The 23915-nt window shown below is 42.1% G+C and overlaps 2 protein-coding genes across 6 annotated transcripts in view; both read right to left on the reverse strand.

The window, feature by feature from the left end:
• Positions 1–528: 528 nt before the first annotated feature.
• On the reverse strand, positions 529–16098 carry acox3 (acyl-CoA oxidase 3, pristanoyl). 2 transcript variants are annotated; one of them, XM_086165371.1, is made up of 19 exons: positions 16027–16098; positions 13973–14097; positions 13792–13889; positions 13330–13465; positions 13176–13250; positions 12045–12134; positions 11773–11916; positions 10746–10834; positions 10142–10238; positions 9554–9736; positions 9354–9476; positions 8826–8946; positions 8608–8730; positions 8080–8193; positions 6533–6648; positions 6286–6457; positions 6118–6185; positions 4958–5044; positions 529–2046 (listed from the first exon to the last, which is right to left on the reverse strand). In XM_086165371.1, the coding sequence occupies exons 2-19, from the start codon at positions 14090–14092 to the stop codon at positions 1927–1929; spliced, it is 2076 nt and encodes a 691-aa protein (XP_086021497.1). In that variant the 5' UTR covers positions 14093–14097; positions 16027–16098; the 3' UTR covers positions 529–1926. The 2 variants fall into 2 exon arrangements, with proteins under 2 accessions (XP_086021497.1, XP_086021499.1); XM_086165373.1 differs by lacking the exons at positions 13973–14097; positions 16027–16098 and having other exon boundaries at positions 13373–13465; positions 13792–13837.
• Positions 16099–17888: 1790 nt separating this feature from the next.
• The window catches only part of nat16 (N-acetyltransferase 16), a 31103-nt gene continuing 25076 nt past the window's right edge, over positions 17889–23915 (reverse strand). For 2 of the 4 annotated variants that reach the window (XM_086165375.1, XM_086165376.1), the window contains exon 7: positions 17890–23821. In XM_086165375.1, the coding sequence (XP_086021501.1) occupies positions 23593–23821 (229 nt within the window). In that variant the 3' untranslated portion in view covers positions 17890–23592. Of the gene's footprint in view, positions 23822–23915 lie in introns of all 4 variants that reach the window. The other 2 variants (XM_086165374.1, XM_086165377.1) reach the window with 2 other exon arrangements.

Consider the following 23915-nt stretch of genomic DNA (forward strand, 5'->3'; position numbering starts at 1 on the left):
TTTACTATACCCTGGTCAAGGGTGTATGTGCTGGTAAGACAAATAGCTAAAATGTGTGGTTGTATACGATCAATAAAAAACAGACGCGCAAAAGTACAAGCTCCCTCAAGATGACCCAACTCCATGAGGAGACGACTGCATCATCTATACCCCCCCAGGATAAATGCGACAATTCATACCTATGGATTATTATGAGTCGTCAATTAATCTTGAATTAATTAATCAATTGATATTGCAGGCTGGTTTTGGACAGGTGGAAGGAAGATGGACAACTTGGAAAGAACCCAGGCAGATATGGAGAACCTGAAGACTCCACACAGACGTTGTGAGTGTTTGACCTTCATCCTAAGTAGCTCCAAGCTAAGACATCAATGTTTGGCGTGTTTTGTGTTTTTACGTCAGCATCGGGATTTAGCATTGGGTCTTAATGTGTGGTTTTGTTAATAAACCCAATATTTGTCCGATTAGAATCCGAAATGTATTCAATATCCAAATGTTAATGATCAAAAAACATCAGCTGTTAACTTCTTTCTGGTTGTTCTCATCTCTTTAGACAAGGCTGTACATTCTGTTTATTTTATGAATTACAATATTACAATCAAACAAACTGGAAAAAAAAATAAAATTAAAAAAAAAACCTTAAAAAACACAATTTTCTAAATTATTTACAGGTCAATTCTAAATTGCACTGAATCTCTTTAGGTCTGACATGGAGTTCATTCGGAGTCAGAAAGATTATGACTTAGAGTGGAGAAAAACAAAACAGCAGAGGACAAAGGAAGTGAATCAAGACTAAAGCAATGGTTAATCTAAAAACTTTTAAATGTGTGAGTGTGTGTGTCCCACTGACTTTACAGGCACTTGTCTTTTCCCTCAGAAGAGTCACACAGATTGCAGGCTGATTCCTGGATGTGAACTGAAAGACACATTTGGTTCCTTTTCCCTTTTTTCCACCATTGATCAAAAATAATTCAGAAAAAAATGTTATTAAAAAGGGGGTATTCTTTTTTTCCCTTTCAGGGGTCACCTCAGCCAATCATCTGCCTCCATGTAACTCTCCAACTAACTTCCTGTCCTCTTCCCCTCCATCTATTATCCTGCACTGAACTCCTGGTAGCGGCGGTGAGAAGTGCGCAAAAGAACCACAGGGGGTTCTCAACTTTCAGGGTTTCGAATTTGGGTCATTAATCCCAACAATTCTGACTTGAAAAACACAAATTTTGACTTGAAGCAGTGCAGCGTAAAATTCAAACGGTGTAAGGACATGTAGTCAGTTACTGTGTGACGTGTTTACATCTTTTTCTGTGACTTTTCAAGATGGATCCCAGTATAAGGCGGACTCTTCCGATGGCAGCATGGGAAGGATAAGGAAAGGGATTACGTTAGAAGGGAAATCAGAATGGGCTAGAAAGGTAGAATACATCTCTGCCTTTAAGCTAAGATCAATAGGCTAAGAGGCCGAAAACTTTTAGATTGCCATTATGGGGAATTTATCTCATTTTCATGTTCGTTTAATTAGTTTCATTTTTTTAATTTTTGTCTTTTAAACACATTCTCCCTTTCATTTCCCAATGGCCTCATTGTGTTTCTCAATACATACGTACGACTTAAGTTGGTGCTAGGCTAGCAAGGTGACCGAGGCCATCATGGATCACTAGTTAAGAGCGTGAGGCTATGGTTGATCGCTAACTAGGTGAGACAGAGGCAAAGGCTGGTTCGAGCTGGCTATGTGACTATGGATCGGTCCCAACATACGTGGAAAATCAGATCTCCAACCCTGAAATCTGTCCAAGAGGAAAAAAAGAATTGTCCCCCATTCTACAACACAAAACTCACAAGGTGATTCACATTTGGCAGAAAAAAAGCGAACGCGTAGAAATCAAAATTGAAGAATCTGGACACTTTGTGCGGGTCTGTTTGTGTCTCCTAGAGTTTCGGCCGCAGGGATCCAATCACCGGCTTCTCTGAGCAGAATTCCTTCCACCAGCCGGGCCGCTCCAACACCTGGGGGGCGTGCATCACCGTCGCCCAGAGGTTCTTGTACAGCTGCAGAAACACAAACACACAATCCGGGGTCACACACCAACACACACGTGGACTGCTCAGCTGAACGACCAACAATTCACTACCGACAATTCAGAAGCTTCAGTGTGAACCTGCTGCCTGTGTTTGGACTGTGGGCGGAAGAACCTGGAGGGAACCCAGGCAGAAGGAACCTGGTAAATCTTTGGTACTGAACCAGAAGTCTTCTGGCCAAAGAGCAGAAAAATGGGGGCCTGTGTTCTCTACCAGGTGAGCGGTCACTGTTATCAAATGCTTTTGACTCAGACTGGATTCTTGGAAGAGACGCAGCAAAACTCTCATCTTCCAGGAACAAGATTAAATTGTCTGTTGACACAGCAACACACACACACATTTCCTGACAGCAAATTAACTTTCACCTGACCTCGAGGCAGAGCGGCGATAAATCTCCGTCATTAAGTTGGTCTTCGGCCATGAAGCTCGGCTCTTTATCCCCAAAAAGGAGCTGAATTTCCCCCTTGCGTACTCGGGGAGGGACAGTCAGCATACCTCCTATGAAGGTTTGCCGTGATTTCTCAGAATGATGACTCAGATACACATCGGCATTTACACATTACAGCAGGGGTGGGCCATCAAGGCCTGCAAGGCCTTCTCTGCTGGCCTAAAAAAAATATCTGAATCACAGGGGGGGGGGGGTGCACAATCAGTTCTGCTAGCCCTTAACGCAAAAAAATAAGTGTTGATGACGCTGTTGCTTCAACCGATCAGATTTTGAGTTAGCGACATCAAAGCCTTTGAGCAGGCTACAGCAACGTCAGTGTATTCACACCCTCTGATTGGATAGTCAGAAAGTGGCCAGAGATATCCCAGGCCAGAACTGACTGAGGTAAATGTCAACCTGGGAGGATTGTTCACCCTCTCTGCACACCCGCAGAGACGCGTCCAGCGGATGTGCAGGCGAGGAGGTTCTGGCCCCAAACCAAGGGGCCGCGGTCATTTTATACCATCGCCTCAACAGTCAGGATCACTTCCTAATAAGGACTTGTTTTACGCACTCTTGGAATTCGGGCACTTGGGGTGCCAGGCAGTGCCCCGGACAAAGCACCCCGGTGCGTGATCGATTACGCACGGGGGATGTCAGTGGAAGAGTACACAGTTGGGCATCCTTTTGTCGTCACATGATGTGTTCCCGGGGCGAATTATAACACTACACAAGTTATCTATCTGCGATGCACCTCTCTTTTTACTGCATTTCTGCATAATAAGATGTTTTTTATAGCCATAAACTAATTATTGGAAAGTGGATTCAGAGCACTACTGAAGGCCTAGGTGTAAAATGTTAGGCCCGCCACTGCACTACAGGATATAACGTTGGCGAAAAACGTATCTAGAAAAGCCTCCTTTGTAAGTAGCTTTGCGCTTTGAGGCAGCAATGCTGCGCAGAGCACTAGCTTGCATTAGCACTCGCTTGACTTGAGGATATCATGGTGGATCCCGAGCCTTCACCTACCTCCATGATGTTATAAGATGACCGTTTTATTAATGTTTTATTTTGAATATTCGTGTTTTCTCTGACCTTTACCCATCCAGTCTAGAGTGGACCGCGGTTTGATCATTTTAAAAAGAGGAGCAGCATTCATTCTGTCGCTAAATGAAATCTAGCTATAAGTTGTAGCAGCGTGTCCAAGTTACATTTAGCAGCACAGCGTAGCAATAAGTGTTTAGCCAGTAAGTTAAGCAATAGAACACCGAATGAAAAACTCCCTTTGTCACAGATTCTGTTCCCAAATTTTATGGACAGAATTTCTAGGTGCAGCCAGGGTGTCGAGGGGATCTGGTTTGGTGGCCTCAGGATCGAGTCTCTACTTTTTGCAAATGATGTGGCTCCGTTGGCTTCATCAGGCCATGATATCCAGCTCTCACTGAAGTGATTCACAGACGAATGTGAAGCGGCCGGGAGGAGGATCAGCATCTCCAAATCCGAAAAATGGTGCTCAACCGAAAATGGATGGAATGCCCACTCCGGGTCGGGGGAAGAGAACCTGCCCCAAGTGGAGGAATTCAAGTATCTCAGGGTCTTGTTCACAAGTGAGGGAAGGATGGAGCGGGAGATTGACAGGCAGATCAGTGTGGCGTCTGCAGCGATGCGGACTCTGTACCAGTCTACTGTGGTGAAGAGGGAACCGAGCCAATTAGCGGTCGATCTACGTTCCCACCCTCACCTATGGTCACAAGGTGTCAGTAGTGACCGCGGATACAAGCGGCCGAAATGAGTTTCCTCCGCAGGGTGGCCAAACTCACCCTAAGAGATAGGGTGAGAAGTTTGGTCATCCGAGGGGAGCTCGGGGTAGAGCCGCTGCTCCTCCGCATAGAGAGGAGCCAGATGAGGTGGCTTGGGCATCTGGTCAAGATGCTTCCTGGACAAATCCAGGATGCAGAATGTTCATCTGGGAGGAGACCACGGAAAGACCCAGGGCACGCTGGAGAGACTGTCTCCAGGCTGGCCTGGGAAGGCCTTGGGGTTCCCTCAGAGGAGCTGGACCATGTGGTGGGGGAGAGGGAGATTGCCCGGGACCAAACTCCAGATAAGTGGGGGAAGATGGATGGACATTTACACCCCATATTTAAGGTATTATCTGATTAAAACTCGGCATTTCTAAGAATTAGAAATCAGGGTTTCTCCTATTTTTCATAATACCACTGCAATTTCACATCGTGATACAGTTTGATCACAAATTGTGAACGGCAATACGGCATGGGACTGCTGTACGAGAAAATTGAGTTGAGAGCTCGAGCGATAAAGCGGGACAGAGGTTCCCCGCAGACAACGCCTACAACATCACCATTTGCCAATCACAGCACGGTTGGGAGGAGAGGAAAAAAAACAACACAAAAACATTGAACACAGCTATCCGACTTTTTGCAAAATTGTTACCTGTCCGTCTGCGTTGCCAATGGGTGAGTTGAGGATAAAATCAGGCGGTGCGAAAACATCTATCAGAGAGACGGCGTCGTCCTTTAACTGAAAAAAAAAAGGTACAGTTTCACAATCAGAGCGGATAACGGCGTGGTGAAGCTCTGTGGCGTTTAGGGGATGCACCAAGCACCCTCTCTCCAGGTCAGGGGTTTATTGTGCAACAACTTGTGAAGGATTAGACTGAAACGAAGGGCTGAGTCAGAGGTGAGTCAGGCCCACAGCTGCTTGCCAGCCAGACGTGACTCACAACGCTAAGTGACCATCATGTAAACAAAAGGGTTTCTTGAGCGAAAGGTCATGGCCCCTCCGCCCGTCCAGTAATTTGGATTGTCAGAAAAACTCCCTTAGCTGTTCGTTTTGAGCAAGATAAGCAGCGGAAGATGGATGGATGTATGTTCTTCATTTTAAGAATTATTTTAGGAATATCTATTTCATTGCAATTTTTTTTTCCTCAGGAAAATGGCATAAAAAAGTTTTACTATTTTAGTTTTTCTTTTTTTTAATTGTAATTCTAAATTGGAAGGTTACGGTGATAACAGTCTAACACAACATGTGCCATTTTTATGTTGCTCAAAATATGTCGTACCCGCCGGAACGCCCTTTAATGAGCTTATGCAGCTGTGCCATGCAGAAAAATCCCATTAATCAGATAAAATAAACATTTTAACTGGCTGTTATATATATTTTACATGGTTCATTAAAACTGTCTTGTTTAATCATGGTTGACAGCTGACTACACGCCCCAGCACACGGAGGCAAAGGGCATTTTTTTGTTTTGACGCGTAGTATTTTCCTTTCCTTTCTTTTTTTTTTTTTGAGTTGAAAATGTTTTTTGTTGCGCACAGAAATAAATTGCAGCACACTCTCCTTTCTTTTCTATATGTAGCATAAAAGTTAAAAGAATATATACAGATATATGCAGTTTTCTCTTCTAAATTTCGCTGTGTTTTCTTTTCTACAGGATTACTGCAGGAAACAGGTCTAAATGTTTTTTTGAGTGTTTAAGGTTTAAGGCCTAAACCATCAGACGAAAGAGTGACACCTCACTCAAGGCTGAGTGTCAACACCTGAATAAAATTATATCCTCTGTCACTAGATGTCTTGTGAGAGGTTCATACCTGGTAGCAGAGCATGATGATGGCCTTCTGGACCAACTCCGCTGGCCTCCTCCCGCTGAAGTAACCACCTGCACAGGAGTCACCGTGTACAACTAACATTAGCATATGTGTGCATATGTGTGTGTGTGTGTGTGTGTGTGTGTGTGTGTGTGTGTGTGTCCGGCGTACCCTGGTAGAGTGTGGCCATGTGGCTGCTGAGGCTCCACAGTCCATAAAGAGCACAGAGCTTCCTAAGGACATCTCTGAGGCCAGAAGGCAAGTCCCCCACTGTCAAGTTGTGGAACCTCTTCAGGCAGTCGTGTTCGATGTAGGCGAGGGCCAGTGTGCGGCAGTAGTAAACCTGAACACACACACATACGCACACTGTGGAATCTGCAAACATCATCCCTGGGATACCTGAAAGCCATTCACACACCTGGCTGTTGTTGCGGACGTCAAACTCGCTGGAGCCCAGGTCCCGCTGCTCCTCCAGCCTGGCCTGGCTCTCCTGAAGCAGGAAGCAGACCAGCCACCTATAGGCTGCCAGCGGCACTGTTGGGGGGAGGAGGCGATTCTATCAAATCCATCCATTTGTGTGAAGAAATGTTTGCTGATGGGCTGAGGCAGCTAATAAATTCTATTATGTGGTTACATAGAGCAGGGGTGGGCAAACTTCTGGACTCCAAAGAGCTCTAAAGTTTAACAGAGGGGTTGGGCAAAGAGCAGTTTGTGTGAAAATTGAGGTGAAAAAGTGTTTTTTAAAGAAGAATATGTTTCTCATCAGGCTCCAAAGCATCAAGTATGGGTAGTAATTCTACAAATGTTATTTTATTTCCAATTCAGAAATACTTTTTACAATTCAATGTAGTTAATAGTAAGTTAATATTATAATTTCCCATTTATTGTTTTCGGAAAAAATCTTAAAACACTTTTATGCAAATGCTCACAAACCTCCGAAATAAAGTAAAAGTAAAATGTTTGCATACAAAAAAAAGTTTTTGAATTTTTTTTTTTTTAAATATGTTTTTCTGCATTTTGGTTGAACTTGCTTTTTTGTTGTTGTCAAATCCATGTTTTTACAGAAAAAACAAACAGGATGACACGGGGAGCAATACGCCTATACTCCAGCAAAGGTCTATGTGTCTGGAGAGCGCCATCTATTGGGGAAATGTTGACAAAAGGCAAAAACAAACGAGATAACGTAATACTATGATATTGAAAAACTTGGCGGGCTGTATTCAAAAGCCTAACTGAGCCAGAAAAAAAATTCAACTAGTAGATCACAAACACTGTAAAAAATACTTAATAGCCTTTATGCTAACAAAAAAAAATGGAAATCATAGACAAAGTCAAATAAAAAGTCACATTCATTTCTCTGCATTTGCATTTCTCACAATCCCACGATGACATGAAATTAAAAGAATAATAATAACAGAGTGCAAATTAAACAGCAAAGTGCACATGAAACGGTAAACATTAAACCAAAAGGTATAAAGTGCACGCAGATACAAACTGCTGGTTAGGTGAAAAGATGACACATTTAATGGCATGATGAGTGAAGTGTATAAATATGTGTAATTTGAATATAGAGTAGCAGCAGAGGTTTTTCTGTGCAGTTTAGTGCAAAAGGTCAGTAGGTGCTACCATAATGGTATATGGTACAATAGCAACATGAGGTTTTTTTTTTACTCATGACAGGGCAAAAAATTGCCTGTGGAAGTTCTCAGTCAGGTCATCATGAATTCTTGTTGACATCTTCTTGTCGTGAAATGTCATCAAGTGAATAAATTCTAGTCCAGTTGCCTCGGCAAGAAGATTTTGACAAGAATTTAGTGGGGAAAAAAAAGGTGCTAGTGCAATATATTGTCAGAATGACAATGAGTAATGAAATGATGCGCTAGAACTCCAATTTTTTTGCCATCCAGTGAAGATGGCAAAACTCACGAGTTTGGGAAAGTACGTGCAGAGAGCTATAGAGCGTACCTGCAGAATCTAAGCAGTCTTCCACGGCCTCTGCTGTGAACGTGCTGCCGAGGATCTCGTCAAAACTGTCCAGGAAGTCCACCGTGTGAAGGGGGGATTCAATCCGCACTCCGTCTAAAACACACGCCACAGCGGGGGAAACAGTGACCCAACGCTGACCCAGGATTTTACAGAAATCTCACAAAGTTCTAGATCATAAACACTAATATCTTTCATTTTCAAGTTCATAGAGACTTAAAGCCCCGTTGCTCTGACAGAAATTTCTTCTCATACCATTGTAGCTGCTCAGCTTCTGAAAGCTGGCTTGTGCTACCATAAAATGGCCAAACACAGCAATACCTTGACTTAGGAGTTCATTTGGTTCCATGAATGAGCTTGTGAGTCAATTTGCCCATATATCAAATGAAAAACTCCTGATCAATATTAATCTGTTCCAGCCCTCAGGTTTTGTTACTGGTTTATAAATAAAAAATGCATTGTACAAATAACTAAAGGTGGATACAAAATAATAATGCTGGTGTAACTGACCGCGGCTCTTCAGCTGGAACCAGCCGAGCAGGTAGTTACTGGTCTGCTGCAGCAACACGTTGTTGTCTCCCTCGTAGGTGCAGTTTGGGTCGTTGTCATTCCGCAGGTCGCCGAGCCGATTCACTGTTACACAACGGTGTCTCAGTCAGGTGTTTTTTTTGTTGCTGGTTTTTTTTTTTTTTTGCAGACGTGTGTCTGTATCTGTGTGTCAGACTCACTGGCCAGATATCCGTGTCCGCCGCAGGCCTCCCTGCACTCCTGGATCCCTCTCTGAGCGGTCCACGAGCCCAGAGGCTTGCCGGAGCAGCTAAGGGCATGGATCTCCCGACCCATTTCAGCCTTTAAAGTGGCACAAATGCACAAGAAAACAAAGACAAACAGAGGACAAAGACAAACAGAGGGAAAGAAAGATATTGTTATTATTTTTGCAATACTCATATATTTGCAATTAGGGTCCTTTTGATTGTTGCTTTTTATTTTTTGTTTGAAATTTTTGTTTGCTAGTTTTATAACAAAAAAATCCTTGCGTATGCAAAACCTCTGTCCATGAAAACACATTTATGATGTTTTTTTTCTTAGGTATTTCCAAGCCTTCTGCTCATTTCCAGGCATTTTTTTACTTTTTTTCTTGTTTTTTAGTTTGGGATTGAATTATTGCAAATAAGACACAAGTGGCCTTCATCCGGAATGTGGACGGCATGATGGTATGTCCATAAACGAATATATGGCACCTCATCCTCACTTACATGATTGTCACTCTTGTCTTTCAGAATCAGTCCCATCTGGAACTGCCCAAAGTCCATCATTATGCTCTTGGAGAAGTACTCCAGAGCGTACGCCGCAGCCAGGTACGGGATCAGACGCCATTGCTGAGGGAAGGGGCAATAAATGTCAGAAAAGCTATAATGGTGAACCTTCCATGCCCCTGTGTTGGAAGCCTTCCGACCTGCAGCTGGTACTCCAGGACAGGGATCTCTTCCGTGTCCTTGGGGCCAAACTGCCTCCTAGTGGCCGAGAAACGAATAGCCACCGTCAGGGCCAGCTTGAGGTTGGTCAGGGACATCCTGACAATGGAGATCCGGCCACCTGACAGGGCACCCAGGGACGCCCCAAAACGCTTGTTGGGGTCCTGGAAGGGTGAAAGAAAAAAGCATTTGGACTGTGGAAGGAACCCGGATAACCCAGAGGCAGAACATGAAGACTCCATACAGAAAGGCTACTCCCAACAAGGGAATGAATGTATTTTAAATGTGAACATAAACACCTCAGGTTTGGCCGTATTAGGTCACCAGGATGTGTTTCTAACTGTGTTTGTTTTGAATGGTTGCTTCAGATAGAAGTCCCATAAGGACCAACATAACCTTCTTTGAATTTGCACTCATAGGTCCATGAATCCAGGAGCTGGATGTGGACATGTTTACATCCCACAAACATCACGGGGTGTCTGTTAAAACTGCTTAAGGAGACGTCAGCAAACATCGGCCGGCCTTTGGACTTGGGGACAAGATGGTTAGGTGTACTCCCGACAACTGACCTTAAAAGGTGTTACGTAGCGGCCATCAGGGGTGACGTCCCCAGTCTTATTCAGCAGGTTCTCCCGAGGAATCCTCACCTGGTGGAACGATGCAAACCTAGAGCGCCAGAAGTGATTTCAAAGGGCGTGAGAAATAGTGACCATGCAGCATATGGAAAATGAATAAACCCAAGGTTTAATAAAAGAAATCTCATGGGCAGAAAAAAACAAATACTCTGGGGATACACAGGATATAAATATCACACTCTGCAAAGATATTGAATATTGCAATATTCATTTCTGTGTTTTCCTAGCATCATGTGGTCTAGCGCTGATAATTACTTAATAATAATAATAATAATTTATCCTTTATTAATCCCCTTGGGGATATTTCTCTTCAATTAACCCGTCATGGATGAACCAGGAGCAGTCGGCTGCCGTCCACCAGTGCCAGGGGAGCAGTTTGGGGTTCTGTGCCTTGATCAACAACACTTGGACACACGAGGAGGCGGGAACCAAACCAGGAATATTTGGTTCTAAAGACGATTGCTCCACCTCCTGCGCCACCCCCAATTGTCTTTTCAAGGTGAAAAGAACATTGTTTTAATATTTCTTCTGACCCTACCCGTTGTCCAAGCCATTCTGGCCAAGCTTCTTGCCCATGTCTCCCACAATGACACCGGGCAAAGCCAGCAGGGTCCTGGGGTCCCTCACCTGTGGGTCAAAGGTCAAACGTTCACTGTGCCGAAGATCCGCCATCAAAACTTTCAGTTTCCAGGGTGAATTCGGGGCACTGAAACCTTTCCTGCCTTGTTATTGGATCGAAGTTGACGGGGAACGGGATAATCAATAAGTTATTGCTTCACTGAATGCTTGCAAATATGTTTCAAATGTTTGGAACAATAATGACAGCCAAGATCTGCTGCTGCTATAAATAAATGTTTGAAACTAACACATATCTCAATAGCAAGCCAAGGAAATAGTAGTTACTGATTTGTACTAAGGGTCAAAATTACTTTACCTCAATGATCTGAAACTTGAAAATGCATTTAGAAATTACAAGAATCAAGAAATGACTTCTTGTAAGTTGCTTTTGATAAAAGCGTCTGCTAAATGATTGTAATGTAATGTAAATGTAATGAATCAATGAAAAAGAAAAATATAGATATTTTATTAGCAAACTTATGAGATGTAAATAGAAACACCAGCTAATTTCATTAAAAAGCATTTACGTTTCATTTCAAATTAAATGAAAAATTCATTAATGAATGAGTTGGTTTGAAATTAAATGAAGTATCTAAGAATGACCAGAAAAAGGAACAGAAATAACCCGCTGATAAGGATTTTAATGTGCATTAAAAGAGGGGGAAAATGGGAAAGAAAAGCAAAATAAGTGTATTAGTTTGGATTCCCTTTTTTCCTTCGGGATTAATAAAGTTCTCATCTCATCTCATCTCATCTTTTAATGTTGGCATTTAACAGCTGCTGCCAGGGGATGCGACCATCACCTGGGCTTAAATATTAATCTGAATGTTAACGTGCCTCCACATTAGGAAGTGTAGAAGGATAAGCCATCTCCAGGGATTGGAAAAGAACTCACACTGCATTCTGATTCAGAACTGCAGGTCACAAGTTCACGTCTCAGTACGTACCGGGACCACGAAGGCGTGCAGACCGTGGCACACTTGGTCAGGCGTGTAGAGCTGGGCAAACACTATCGCATGCGTCGCCGTCTTCCCGAGGTTGCCCACCCAGAACTTGGTTGCCTCGAAGTCCGGGGTGTGTATGACAAACTCCTGCCCGGCGGGAAATGACGGGTGAGAGCGTGAGTTTGAGAACGAGTCCTTCTGGAAACTCAGATGATCCAATTCCTCGCTACTCCTCTGAGTTCTTTGGGGATTCTACTCGAAGGTGAGAGTCCGACCTGCGTGAGTGGGTCGTAGGTCGCCGTGGTCCTCATGGCTCTGGTGTTGCTGCCGTGGCTCAGCTCAGTCAAGGCGAAGCAGCCAAACGTCTACACAAAAGATAAGTTGATAAAATAAAATAATACTTTATTGATCCTCATAGGAGAAATTTGTTTGTCACTGTCACAGCAGCGCAACAATAACAATCAATAAATATGAATATAAATTGACAATGACAAAACCAAAATAAAACGGATGAAAAACATAAGATTAAAAAAAAAATAAAGATGAACAAGAATAAAAATAGATAACAGAATGATGACAACAAAAGGGATAAAAATAGATTAGCGGAATAACAAGGATAAAAATGGATAACAAATTGAACAACAAGGATCATTATAGATAACAGTAATAGAACTGTGCAAAACAGTTTCTTCAGTTTCACACCAGTTGTTCCAAAATGTCCCTCGACCCGTGCTTCACCACCTTGGTATTTCCCAAGGTTTTCCAGAATACTTGCTCAGTGCGAATGTTTTTTTCAATTACTTTTACCAACAACCTCGCATGTCTCACATTTGCTCATTAGCTTGATTAATGTCTGAATATTTGGCAACCGATGGGGATTAATTCATGAGCAAATTGGAAAATCAATAATGACCTTAAATAAGCTTTTTGAAATCAGTAACAGGATAGTGATTCTGACTTTCAACATGGACTTCTAGTGAAAGAGAAATCTGATTTATCCCTTCATACAATGGATATAGCCAGTTATAAAGTTTAAACCCCTTTGTTCTGCTTGAGAAATAAGAAAAACACACATGTCTGCTGCCCAGTTAGCGATGGTTGCTGCATCAAAAGTATTGATTAAATAAAGGTTTGAAAAAAATCCACAACAAGAGAGCTCCAAAAATAACAATTATTTATTAATTCATTCATTCATTCTTTTTTTAAAAAACAGGGGAGTTATCACATATCTTTGTTTTTGGAGCACTCTTTTTTCAAACCTCTTGCTTCTGCTCAGGGTTAAAGGCAGGACTTCAGCTCATCTGAACTTAATATCTGATTCTTTGTGTTTTCCCTGCTCCGTAGTATCTACTGGCCTACGTCACACTAGAGGAAATAGCGAAGCGAAGACTCTGACAGTGTCTTACCATCATTTCTTCAATGTCGTTCACAAATTTGTTGTGCCTCTCTGATCCTGAGCTGGCCACTGTACCTGCAAACATCTAAAGCAGGAAGAAAATACAACATTTTTTACCATTTTATGTTAAACAACTAGTCTAAGTTGGGCTTCTTCCCACTGACCCTTATGTTGAGGAAGAACTTTGCAGACAGCGCCATATCATACATGCCCAGGCAGTCATTGAGGACCACCGTCTTCAAGGGGTTCAACATGGTCTCGTCCTTGTTCAGGATGTCGTACCGGAAGAGCTGCTTCACCCTGCGGATTCAAGCCCAACTTTTAGACGCTACAGGTGGTCCGGAACGACATGAACTAGAGGCTCGGAATCACAACCTATCACATTATCTTCAAATAAACGCTTAAAAATTACTGAAATTAAATTACTCGGCAGCTATTCAAAAATATCTCATCGGGTCGTGACTATTACCGACCTCAAGATTATCATATTTGCAATCCTTTTTAAATACTAATGGGGAATAAAACCAGTTAAATCACAACACTTTGGAGTTTTTTGCTAGTTTAAAAAGGACTTCTACTGATTCAACTTTTGTGCAGCAGACGAGTAGGCTGGTGGCGGTTAACACCTGAGGAAATTGAGCTCCCTCATCTTCTCCACCGTGACATCCTCACCAGGTGTTCGAGCAAACAGAGGGTCGTTCTGCAGTATCTGGAACACGTAATCCTGCAACAGGATCAGACAGAGATCATCAGTGACTTTAGATCGACAGGAAGTTACATGACTCTAGCCCAGAGGTCTGATTCTACCTTGTAGGCCAGGAGTTCTTCTCCATCAATGAACTCCAGCATCTCCTTCCAGTTGAAGGAGGCTTTTTTCCTGTAGATATCCAGGGGGCCGCTGGGAAGGTCCGACAATTCATACCCCATCTTGTCTTCAGAATGCCAGAGGACATCCAGGATTTTCCATGAAAGAAGAGATGAGTTAAAATACTGAAATATCTGAACAATGATCAATGAACAATGATTGCTGACGAGAAGTCACTGAAGAACATCATGAGTTCTGATTCCTTGCTGTTCTTTTGTACAAACTGACCACTGGGGTATTGTCAACCGGTTTGAAAAGTGGACTATTTAATTCCAAAGTCCTGAAGTCACTTGTTCACCACCAATTCAGAATACCAAGTACCGGCACTAACCGTAACCAGAGCATGACCTCACAATCACGGACACAACGTTGGCTGTACATTACATGATGCACTTGGGTGTCTTGTTTGCAGACCGGTTTGCAATTTATTGTATCATTCTTTTAACAAATGTGTTAACCACCCACCCATCCGTCCATGTCCTGCCACTGATATGGCAACCTAAGCGGAAAGACCCAGAGTCCCACAAACAATCATACGAAGAGGAAGAAAAGGAAGACAACATGAATAACGTGGAGCTGCTTCTCTTGGCCGAGACTCCCTTGAAAACACGATTCTTAATCTAAATGAGAATTTCCCTGTTTAAATAAAAGGTAACATTAAATAAAAGTAAACAGAGTGAGGCACGAAGGGGTCACCAGTAGGGGTGGGTTAATGATCCCAACATTGGTAATGGTGTCAGATTGATACATACTAGATATATACATTGTATATATTTGGATGCATGTCTATGCTGCAAATAAAATGAAAATACATACATACATACATACATACATACATACATACATACATAAAATACTGTATTCATATACTGTACATAGTGCAGGGGTAGACTGTACATACTGTCTTTACACACAGTACATAAGTCCATGCCATAGGTAATATAAATACTCTATATATATATAAACACACATTCTACAGTCATGGCCAAAAGTTTTGAAAATGACACTTTCACAAAGTCTGTTCCTTTAGGGTTTTTAGGTGTTTGCCAGATGTGTCTATGGTTGTGTCATTCTCATAACGTTTGGCCATGACTGTACATACTGTATTTATACACTGTTCATACTGTATGTATACACAGCACATATGTTGATATGCATGTAGATAATATACATACTGCGTATATACACTGCACATATTGATATATACACTGTGCACAGTGTCTGAATATATTGTACATTATACACACACACACACACACATATATATATGCTTTATATACTGTTTATATACACAGTGTACACTGTATATATGCAATGCAAATACTGTATGTGTACACAGTCCATACTGTAGATATACACAGTGAATATGACAAGGCATGTCCATCCTGTTCAATTCATATTGAACATATACACAGTACATACTGTATGTATATACTGTACATAGTGGGATACATCAATGTGGTAGATAAATGCCCACGCTTTATATAATGTAGATAATGTGTGTGTGAGAGAGAGAGAGATCCATTAGTTTCCTTCCCAAACGCCTGTGCGGGTCGCTATCAGTCCGGATCCAGGGTTCAAGGCCGAACCGGCACCCGCGGGTGGAGACACGGGTTCAACTCCACACCTCCTCATTACGTGCCTCATCCGTGAAGTTTGGCCCTCATTTCTAGGTCTCATATATTATATATATTATAAATATGACATAATTATGAGTTAATTCAGGAAACTAAACTCGATTCGGACGTTAATTTCGAATGATGTAAATAGTATTATTTATATCATTAAAATGAAATGTTGTTAACTTCAAACGTGAACTTCAAACAGCTAATATGGACCAAAGTGTAGAAGAAGGGGGAGGAGGTCAGGCGGTGGAAATTTGGTAAAGTTATCAGTCGTCTAGAAAGTTCTTTCCGGTGTGTATCACGGAAGCGCAACCGTCTTCCTTTTAAAAACATAAAATAAAATCAGAGAAGAAAAAAAAAAGACATCTTACCCCGCAGTAGCGCCTTGGTCCTGTCACTGTTTACTGCCAGAGGAGCAGCGTTGACCTGTGTACCGAGGTGCTTCTTCTTCTGCTGCTTTTATATATGTAGGCCGCGAACATACGCCCCCTGCCGGCCCGGAGGTATAACAAGTTAATTATTATAAATCACTGGGACTTTATCTCCTGAACATCTACCATGTGCTGTCCTTCTCATTCTTGATCCTCTCCATCCTCCTCTCCGTCCCCGACACCTTTACTTCAATCTTTGTTGGTGAAAAATCTCCAGATTATTATGTAATGGAATTACAGGCGTTCTCTGAAATCAAATTAACAAAAAGACAAGATGCTCTATATTTCAGACTGTGTCCTAAGGTCGAGGTCGGGTCGATATCCTGCGTCTCCGTGGAAATTCAGGGACTCTGGTGGGACGGTGGTTAACGACTCGCAAGAAATTTTGAGAAACTTCCACGAACGTTGACTGAAAATCATAAAAAAAAAGGTTATTTTTGTTTTATTATTTAGAAAGCTTAGAGCCCAACTTTGAGCTGTGCCAACAGTTGTATTAAAGGATTATTTACTTCTCCCAGCAAGGTTGAAGTCTTCAAATATTTAATCTTTAGTGATGAAATGGTAAGCAAACTGCGGTTATTTCAATTTTACTAATTAATATTCACCCATTTAAATACATTAGCACCTTAACTCTAACCAGACCATCGGAAGCAACTATGGGTTCAGCGTACTTCCTGAGGGCAACGGCTGTATGAAAGGATCAATTCACTTTTCCCAGCAGCAATGAGGCTCTTAATGAAATGGTAAGCAAACTGCGGTTATTTAGATTTTACTCATTTATATGCACCCATTTGCATACATTAGAACCTTCGCGCTACCAACCAGACCATCATAAGCAACAGTGGGTTCAGCGTACTGCCTGAGGGCACTTCGGAGGAGTTGATATCGAAACCACCAACCTATTGACAGGACGTCTGCTCTACCAGCTGAGCCACCTTAAATTTGCTTATGTTTGCATGCAGTTTTGAATTTGAGCAAAAAGTAGGGATAAAATTGATTTAAAATTATGAATATCAAATATGAAAGTGAGAGTAATCAGACAAAAATAAAAAAATGTATATATTTTTTACAAGTTTCGAAAATATTAGCACTAACCTGAAACCTAATTATAATATTAACGAGAAGAAATTAAATATTTTATATATATTGAGTTTTAGAACAGTGCATGGAAAGGTCAGAGTACCCTGGTGACCTCTGGTGTCCATAGTCAGAAGTGCACCTCCGCACAGAAAGGACATTGTAAGGCTTGATATGATGCCAATAAATGGGGGTAAAGAGGAAAAGCTTTAACTGTTATATTCGTTCATGATCTTTGCAGTAAAATAATGTGAATAAATTTCCTGTGCATTGTGTATTTGCAAGTGTATTTGCAGTCCCTATGTCCTCTTTTGTAAGTCGCTTTGGATAAAAGCGTCTGCCAAATGCAATGTAATGTAATGTAATATAATGAATAAATTGAAAACTTTGACACCTTGTTTACTCAATGGTTCCATCAGACTTTGTTTACAATTAATTATTTTTAGGTGGAAATTTTTAATCTTCGCTCCTACATGCACTTTGGCGTCTCCGAGTAAATGCCGTCAGCTGAGAGAATCCAATATTCTGTTTAGAATAAGTTAAATTATAAAAGTCAGGATGTAGAATATAAATGAAGAATGCAGTGAAGGGGGAATATCATTCAATTATTGTTCATTTGTCTATCGCGTGTTTTAGTTCATTTTTACACGGCTGGTAGCTTGACTGGATCTCCCTCGCTGAAGAGATTTGGGGGACTTCCTGGTAAAATTAAGGTTAAATTAAGAAAATAAATTAAAGCCGCGACTGAAAGAAAAAAAACCCCACAGACTCAGTATTCATCTTTACTGAAAACACAACAAATGAGGAAGGTTTGTTCATGTTCCAACCCCGCGTGGGGGGTCCAAGGCATTATCATCCATAAAGCCGTAAAGAGGAAGAAGAAGCAGTCACTAGAGATCAAGCACAAATAGAAGAGGAAGAGTTGCATATTAAAAGAAGCTCAAACATTTCTACGTCCTGCGTGTTAGTCTTCTGTTAATGTCTCAGTTAAATAGGACAATATCTTCTGCAAGAAGATTTTTCACGAATACTCACACAAAGTAAAAAGAAAAAAAAAAAAAAAAAAACACTTATAGTACCTTTTATTTCTTGGTTTCACAAACTTTGACCTGCGTTGCACCCTCTCTGCTCATCCTGTCCCCTCTCTACTCCCCCCTGGTGGAACTGAAATGTGGTGAAAATGCACCGCTCGCAGGGGATGGGAGCCGACAGTTATTGCCATAAGACAACTAAAGTGCAACGTGCTGCCTCGCAGCCGACTCATGGCTTTTTTTTCGTCAAACGCGCGGATACACAGGGGCGGGCAGGGGTGGATGGAGGGTCTGCAAGCACAGTGTGTCGTCAGCGTATGTATTCATATTCAGTGGTTAGGGTTTTTTTTAAAACAAAGTGCTGCGAGCAACAGAAATTAAACCTTCAGTCACCTTTGATCAGTGTGGGGTTGAGAGCGGGTGAAAAAATAGAAAAAACGGGCTTCATTTGAAATGAATTTCAATTTTTTTCCGACGTGATACCGCGCAAGAACCGCAGCGGTTTAACCACCCCAGCAATTTGGCATCGGAGGTTTTGCTCTGCGAGCGCAAGGAGGCAAGAAGCGCCCAGCAGACGCTGCATCCTGCAGTGAAGGAGCACGTAAATATAGATAAATGGAGGAGCATCAATGCTGCGTGGAGAACGATAGGTTTGCCGGTGAGGAGAACATCTCGGATGACAGCATGTGGCTGAGCAAATTCAAATTTATTCCAGATGTTCTTGGAAATACTTTACCGAAACTTCACCAACATCGAATAACGGTTTTCAAACGGCTAACTCCGGAATGGAGGAGTGGATTTTTATGGCCGTGGTGTCCTCTGACATGAAAATTAGGACCAGGAATGATCTCAGGGGAACGAAGGGCCGCGTTTTTTTCGATTGAAACATAAAATTGAAAAGTCTAAAACGTGTCACGAAATGTGGTTTTGGTGAGAGCTTCAAACAATCTGTGTTGGGATTGTCTATCAGGAGGCAGCGGAGGTGAATATGTGGAGGTTCCTCTTTAGGAGTGAGGAAGAGGAAGAGGAGCAGGAATTAGTCCATCAGAGGGACAGCACATGGTAGATGTTCTGGACATAAATACACACTGAGATGGTTTGGACATGGACAGAGGAGTGATGGTGAAGATCTGGGAGGAGGGTTGGAAGTGGAGGTTTAGCGGAAGACCGGAGAGGAGGATTATGGATGGCGGGAAAGAGGACAGAGAGTTAGTTGGCTTGAAAGAAGAGGGTTAGATGGAGGCAGGTGATTGCCCAAAGGGAGAAGAAGAAGAAAAGAAGGGGAAACATCCAACTGTTAGCATGAAAAGGTTTTTTGAGGTTATACCACACCGAGGCTGCCTTTTATGAATTCATAAAAACATTTTGGCTGTATCTGTGTGTGCGTGTGTGTGATTAAACTTTGTGCAATAGTGATTTTGCTTTCAAGGTTTATTCTTTCACCCGTCAGTATGATCCATGTTTTCAAATCTCAGACTGACTCTCAAGCTGTGAGATCCCCCTCGTAGCTTAGTCTAAGAACTTGTGTCTAAGCGGTGACGGATAAACAAACATCAGTGCGTCATCAGCAAACGAGACTCAAGGTTAGCCAGCGAGCAGTTAAAACAGCCAGATTAAACATAAAAATTAACTTATTTTAAATACACAGTATTGCTGATTAGCCATTAATGTTTTTTGGATTCACAATGATCACCTTTTGGTTTCAAAAGTTATCGAAAGCCGTTCAGTCACATCACACTACGGTACCACAGCATAGTTTATCTATTCTTTATTTTTTAGTAAAGATAGGGATCACAGCGTGAGTTACGTGGCATCAGAATCTAGATTACTAGAATTCTGCCCAATCGGTAAAACCCACGAAACAATAGTAGCTACGAGAGAAACGAGGATGCTCCGTCCTCCCATTGGACGCTGACTGCAGGTCACATGAGGAGGTTGGGAGTCTTTGGTTGAATCATAAAGGTCCTCTTTTCCTTACCCTCACAGTTGGATTGCCGTCGCTATCTGACCGAAACTATTGAGAATTTGACGAAAGCGGTGTCTTTTTGTTCGGCGTTATTCTCACGCGCAGCCCTTGTCATCCTCGTGTTTAAAACCAATGCACAGAGGAAGAGCGAGGTGGTTAAAGGTGGGCGAAGAGAGCAAGGAGGTCACGGAGGAACAGCATGCTCGGTCACATCCGCCTTTGCGGGCATTTAAACGGAGATCTCGAGTGTGTGTGTGTGAGGTCATTTAACGCCGAGAGGTTTGAAAAACCTGCATGTTGATCCTGCCGCAATTGGAATTTGGAAAATACTGTACATACGTGCGGCGGAGTACCGAAAGGATCTTATAACCAATCTCATGTCAGCACTGATTTGCATTTTGTTTTCCAGCTCGACCGTGATTCGGCTTTGTTTTTTCAATGCCTGCAAATGGAATAGAGATCTGCAATGTAAGCACTCTTTTCCTGGTGTTTTTCTTTACTCTGATAAACACAGGGGACAGCGTTCAGCTTTAAATGTTGCATTTTAGAGCAAAGGCCCTCCTGGATTGGGATGGAAATTGTGTTGGTAGTTCATTTTTTTTTTTTTTTTTTTGTTTGGTCTCTCACATCGTTCTGGAACCGAAGACAAAGTGAATTGAATGTTTTTTTTTTGATGCGGGATTTTGATGTTCAAAAACAAAATTTGGCAGGGCAGTGTCACAAGCCACACAGGAAGAATGGCCTGGTCTGAGATCCATTTTTCCAACAAGCATTATTGCACTGACAGAGTGTGTACGACTCAGTGTATTCAGTTTGATGATTTCCGTTTTACTTTCATTCACAAAGTCATACTTTCACTTTTCTATATTTCTGCTTCCTTTGAAAAATAAGGAAGGGATCATCTGCAAAAGTGTGCACTTCATGGTTGAGCATCAGGTTGCTGCTGACCTCGGGGTACCAGTTTCGGGAACACATTTCCAAAACACAATGAGTATTTAGTCCTAGACTGTGGTCTGTTGTGTATTTATGAGTTGTACTGCTTTGTTGGAAAATGCCACCAGAGCAACAATTCATGCTACTTGGATTCAAATAATGCTGTTGTCACACACAAATTGCTTGATAGAAAAAGTTGAAAAAAATGTGAAATCAGTGAGGTTCTATACAGAACCACTGAATAGTTTTTACTAAAAGATGACATACGTCATCGGGATGTGAGTGTAAGAACGTAGCCTTGAAAATGCCATCTCTGTCTGTAGCTTCCTGAAATAGCTCAATGATTGAAGGAAGTACAGAAGAATGAGAGTGTTGTTGTTTTTAAATGAAAAAAATGCTAATAAATATGACCAATCCTGTGGTTGATGGTAAAGTTCACTTTGCCCTTGGTCTGAATGTTAGGTAGGTCAAAAGTGCTGGCCATCCCTGAAGGCTTCTACACCCTCCACGAGAGCCAAGAACTTTGCCCTCGACCCCAGAGGCTGAGAGAACCCAGACCAAAGTCTGTTTATGGCCCCGACATTTCATGGTGGAAAACACAAGAACCAACCTCCTCCTGCCACTTCTCTTCATCATTACGTGTCTGTTTGGCCAATATCTTTTCTTGCCAAGGTATCACCGTCTTTTCCGATTGACGCTTTCAGCCGTGCTCAGCGTTCGGGCAGCTCTTTCCGAGAATTACTGCCCATCTGTGTGTCTTTATGCGCCTTACGAGATGTTTTACATAGCTTTACATACTTTCATCCTCATGAATTTCCACCGCGGTACACCCTTCCACACTAGCGGAAAAAGCGAGGATGAATTTCTGACCAATCACACAACAGTCGTTGCTGCTGAGATCGCCGACGGACATCATTTTTGTTCTCACAGCCTTAAGTGGCCAGAGCAAAGTTCTCGTTTCTGTATGTAGATGCCTGCACTGTGCTAAACCTGGGACATCTATTTGTTACTGGATATCAGTATTCTCCCGTCCTCACTTGATTGATCGGCCTCGGTATAACCTACAATATGTCGCCGATGTCAAGAACAACATTTGCCCCGGCGTGGCTGAACCTCCTCTCAGCACTGGTCCTGCATAGCTCCAGGGGTAATACTTTTCAAAAGGCATTTATCAGCAGAAATTAGTAATAGTATTAATTTAAAAAAAACTGACATGATACAATATATTTCTGTTAATCTAACGCAGCTATTTCTTCCTCCTCCTTGCTTTAGCTGAAGCCTGTACTGCGTGTCTTTTCAAGCATTAGCATTTAGTTTGGCCTTATGCTATCAGTCTACAAAAGTTAGCTTGGATTTCACCCACAGCTTCAGCGCGACAATAACATCTGTTAACATCTTTGCAACGCTCTAGTGAAAATATTCAATTAATAACATTTATATGTATGTACACACAGTCAAAAGTTCTGAGACAAAAGGAAAAAAAAAAGACAAAATGCCTACTTAGCTGCAACGAAAGATTAAAATGCATGTTCATTCACCGACAGGTTTAGTTTGCTGTTTTTGAGGTGATGTTCCTTGGGTCATGCCTGTATCTCCGGAGCTTCGGTCACCATCTGAGTGACTGGGTCTTTATTTCGCTCCGCTTTGATCTCGTACTTTTCGTCTCATTTTCTAGCGTAGACACAACCTGCCCGTGTACTTTTTAAAGTGCCTTAAGAGTTGTGCAGATTCAGTGACCCAACTCAGCTTGTACGTATTTAGAAGATCCATATTTACAGAAATAGCAATAATTAAAAGGTTCGAGGTTTCCCTAAGGACCTGATTTCCTGCCAAAAAATAAAAATAAAAATAAATCAGCTTTTTGTATGTTTAGTGTTGTTAGCTTTTAGGTTACATCACTGCGTCCTGAAGCTCATCACTATTATCACTGCTGTCCTTGATGTGCGATCAATAGCATCCATACAGTTAAACCTGAATTCAAGCGATGCTTTACAGAGTCATGGTTCAATTATACCATTATTCTTGGGTTTTCTGGGTTGTGTTTTCGCAGCACTGCTGTATTGGAGTTTAATAGGAATGGCCACAGCAAACAAGCCATCACAACCGCTTACCTTTAACCGACAGCTGAGCAATCGTAAGAATGTGTGGAGACCACATCCGTCCCTTCACGGACGTGGTCAAAGGTTTGGATCTGAGAAAAAAAGCTTCGGTCGTTGCTGTTGTTTTGTACATGAAATATATATTTAAACATCTATCTTAAAATAGCTTTCAAGAGGAATCAAAACGACTGGTTTCAGACCAGAGTCCTCACAAAGTTAGTTGTCATGAACCTGCTGCAGCTACCGGTCTTCTAAAAGGTTTTGTAAAATACCTTAAGCTTAACTTGGCTTATATGTCAATAGATTAGTTAGTTGTGTTTTTTTGTTGCTGTGTCCATTCCTTTTTGTGTACACCCTCCTCTTTGTCTCACGCCCATCCCTTCATCCCATACCCCTCTAACTACATGACATCTGACTCCACCACGCACTGCTCGGTGTATTCTTTCACCAGCTCCACGCTCAGGGTGTCGCGGCAAAACTCGGCCATGGGCTTCCACAGCGGGGGATCCAGGAACATCTGGCACATCACATGTCCCTTCAGGGTGGCGGTGTGGCGCTGCAAGTGGCACAGGAACTGCTGCTGAGCCAAATCCAGGTCTTTCCCAAACATGTCAATGTTGAGGTAATACCTAAACAAAACAGATGTTTATCAGATCAGGAAAAAAAATCATACTTGGGTGAGAAAGTGCATAATGCTGATTAATATGCAACTAAAAACGTGGT

Source organism: Fistularia commersonii, chromosome 19, assembly GCF_037954325.1.
Source record: "Fistularia commersonii isolate RoL2024-O1a breed Wild chromosome 19, RoL_Fcom_v1.0, whole genome shotgun sequence".
Classification (NCBI taxonomy): Eukaryota; Metazoa; Chordata; class Actinopteri; order Syngnathiformes; family Fistulariidae; genus Fistularia; species Fistularia commersonii.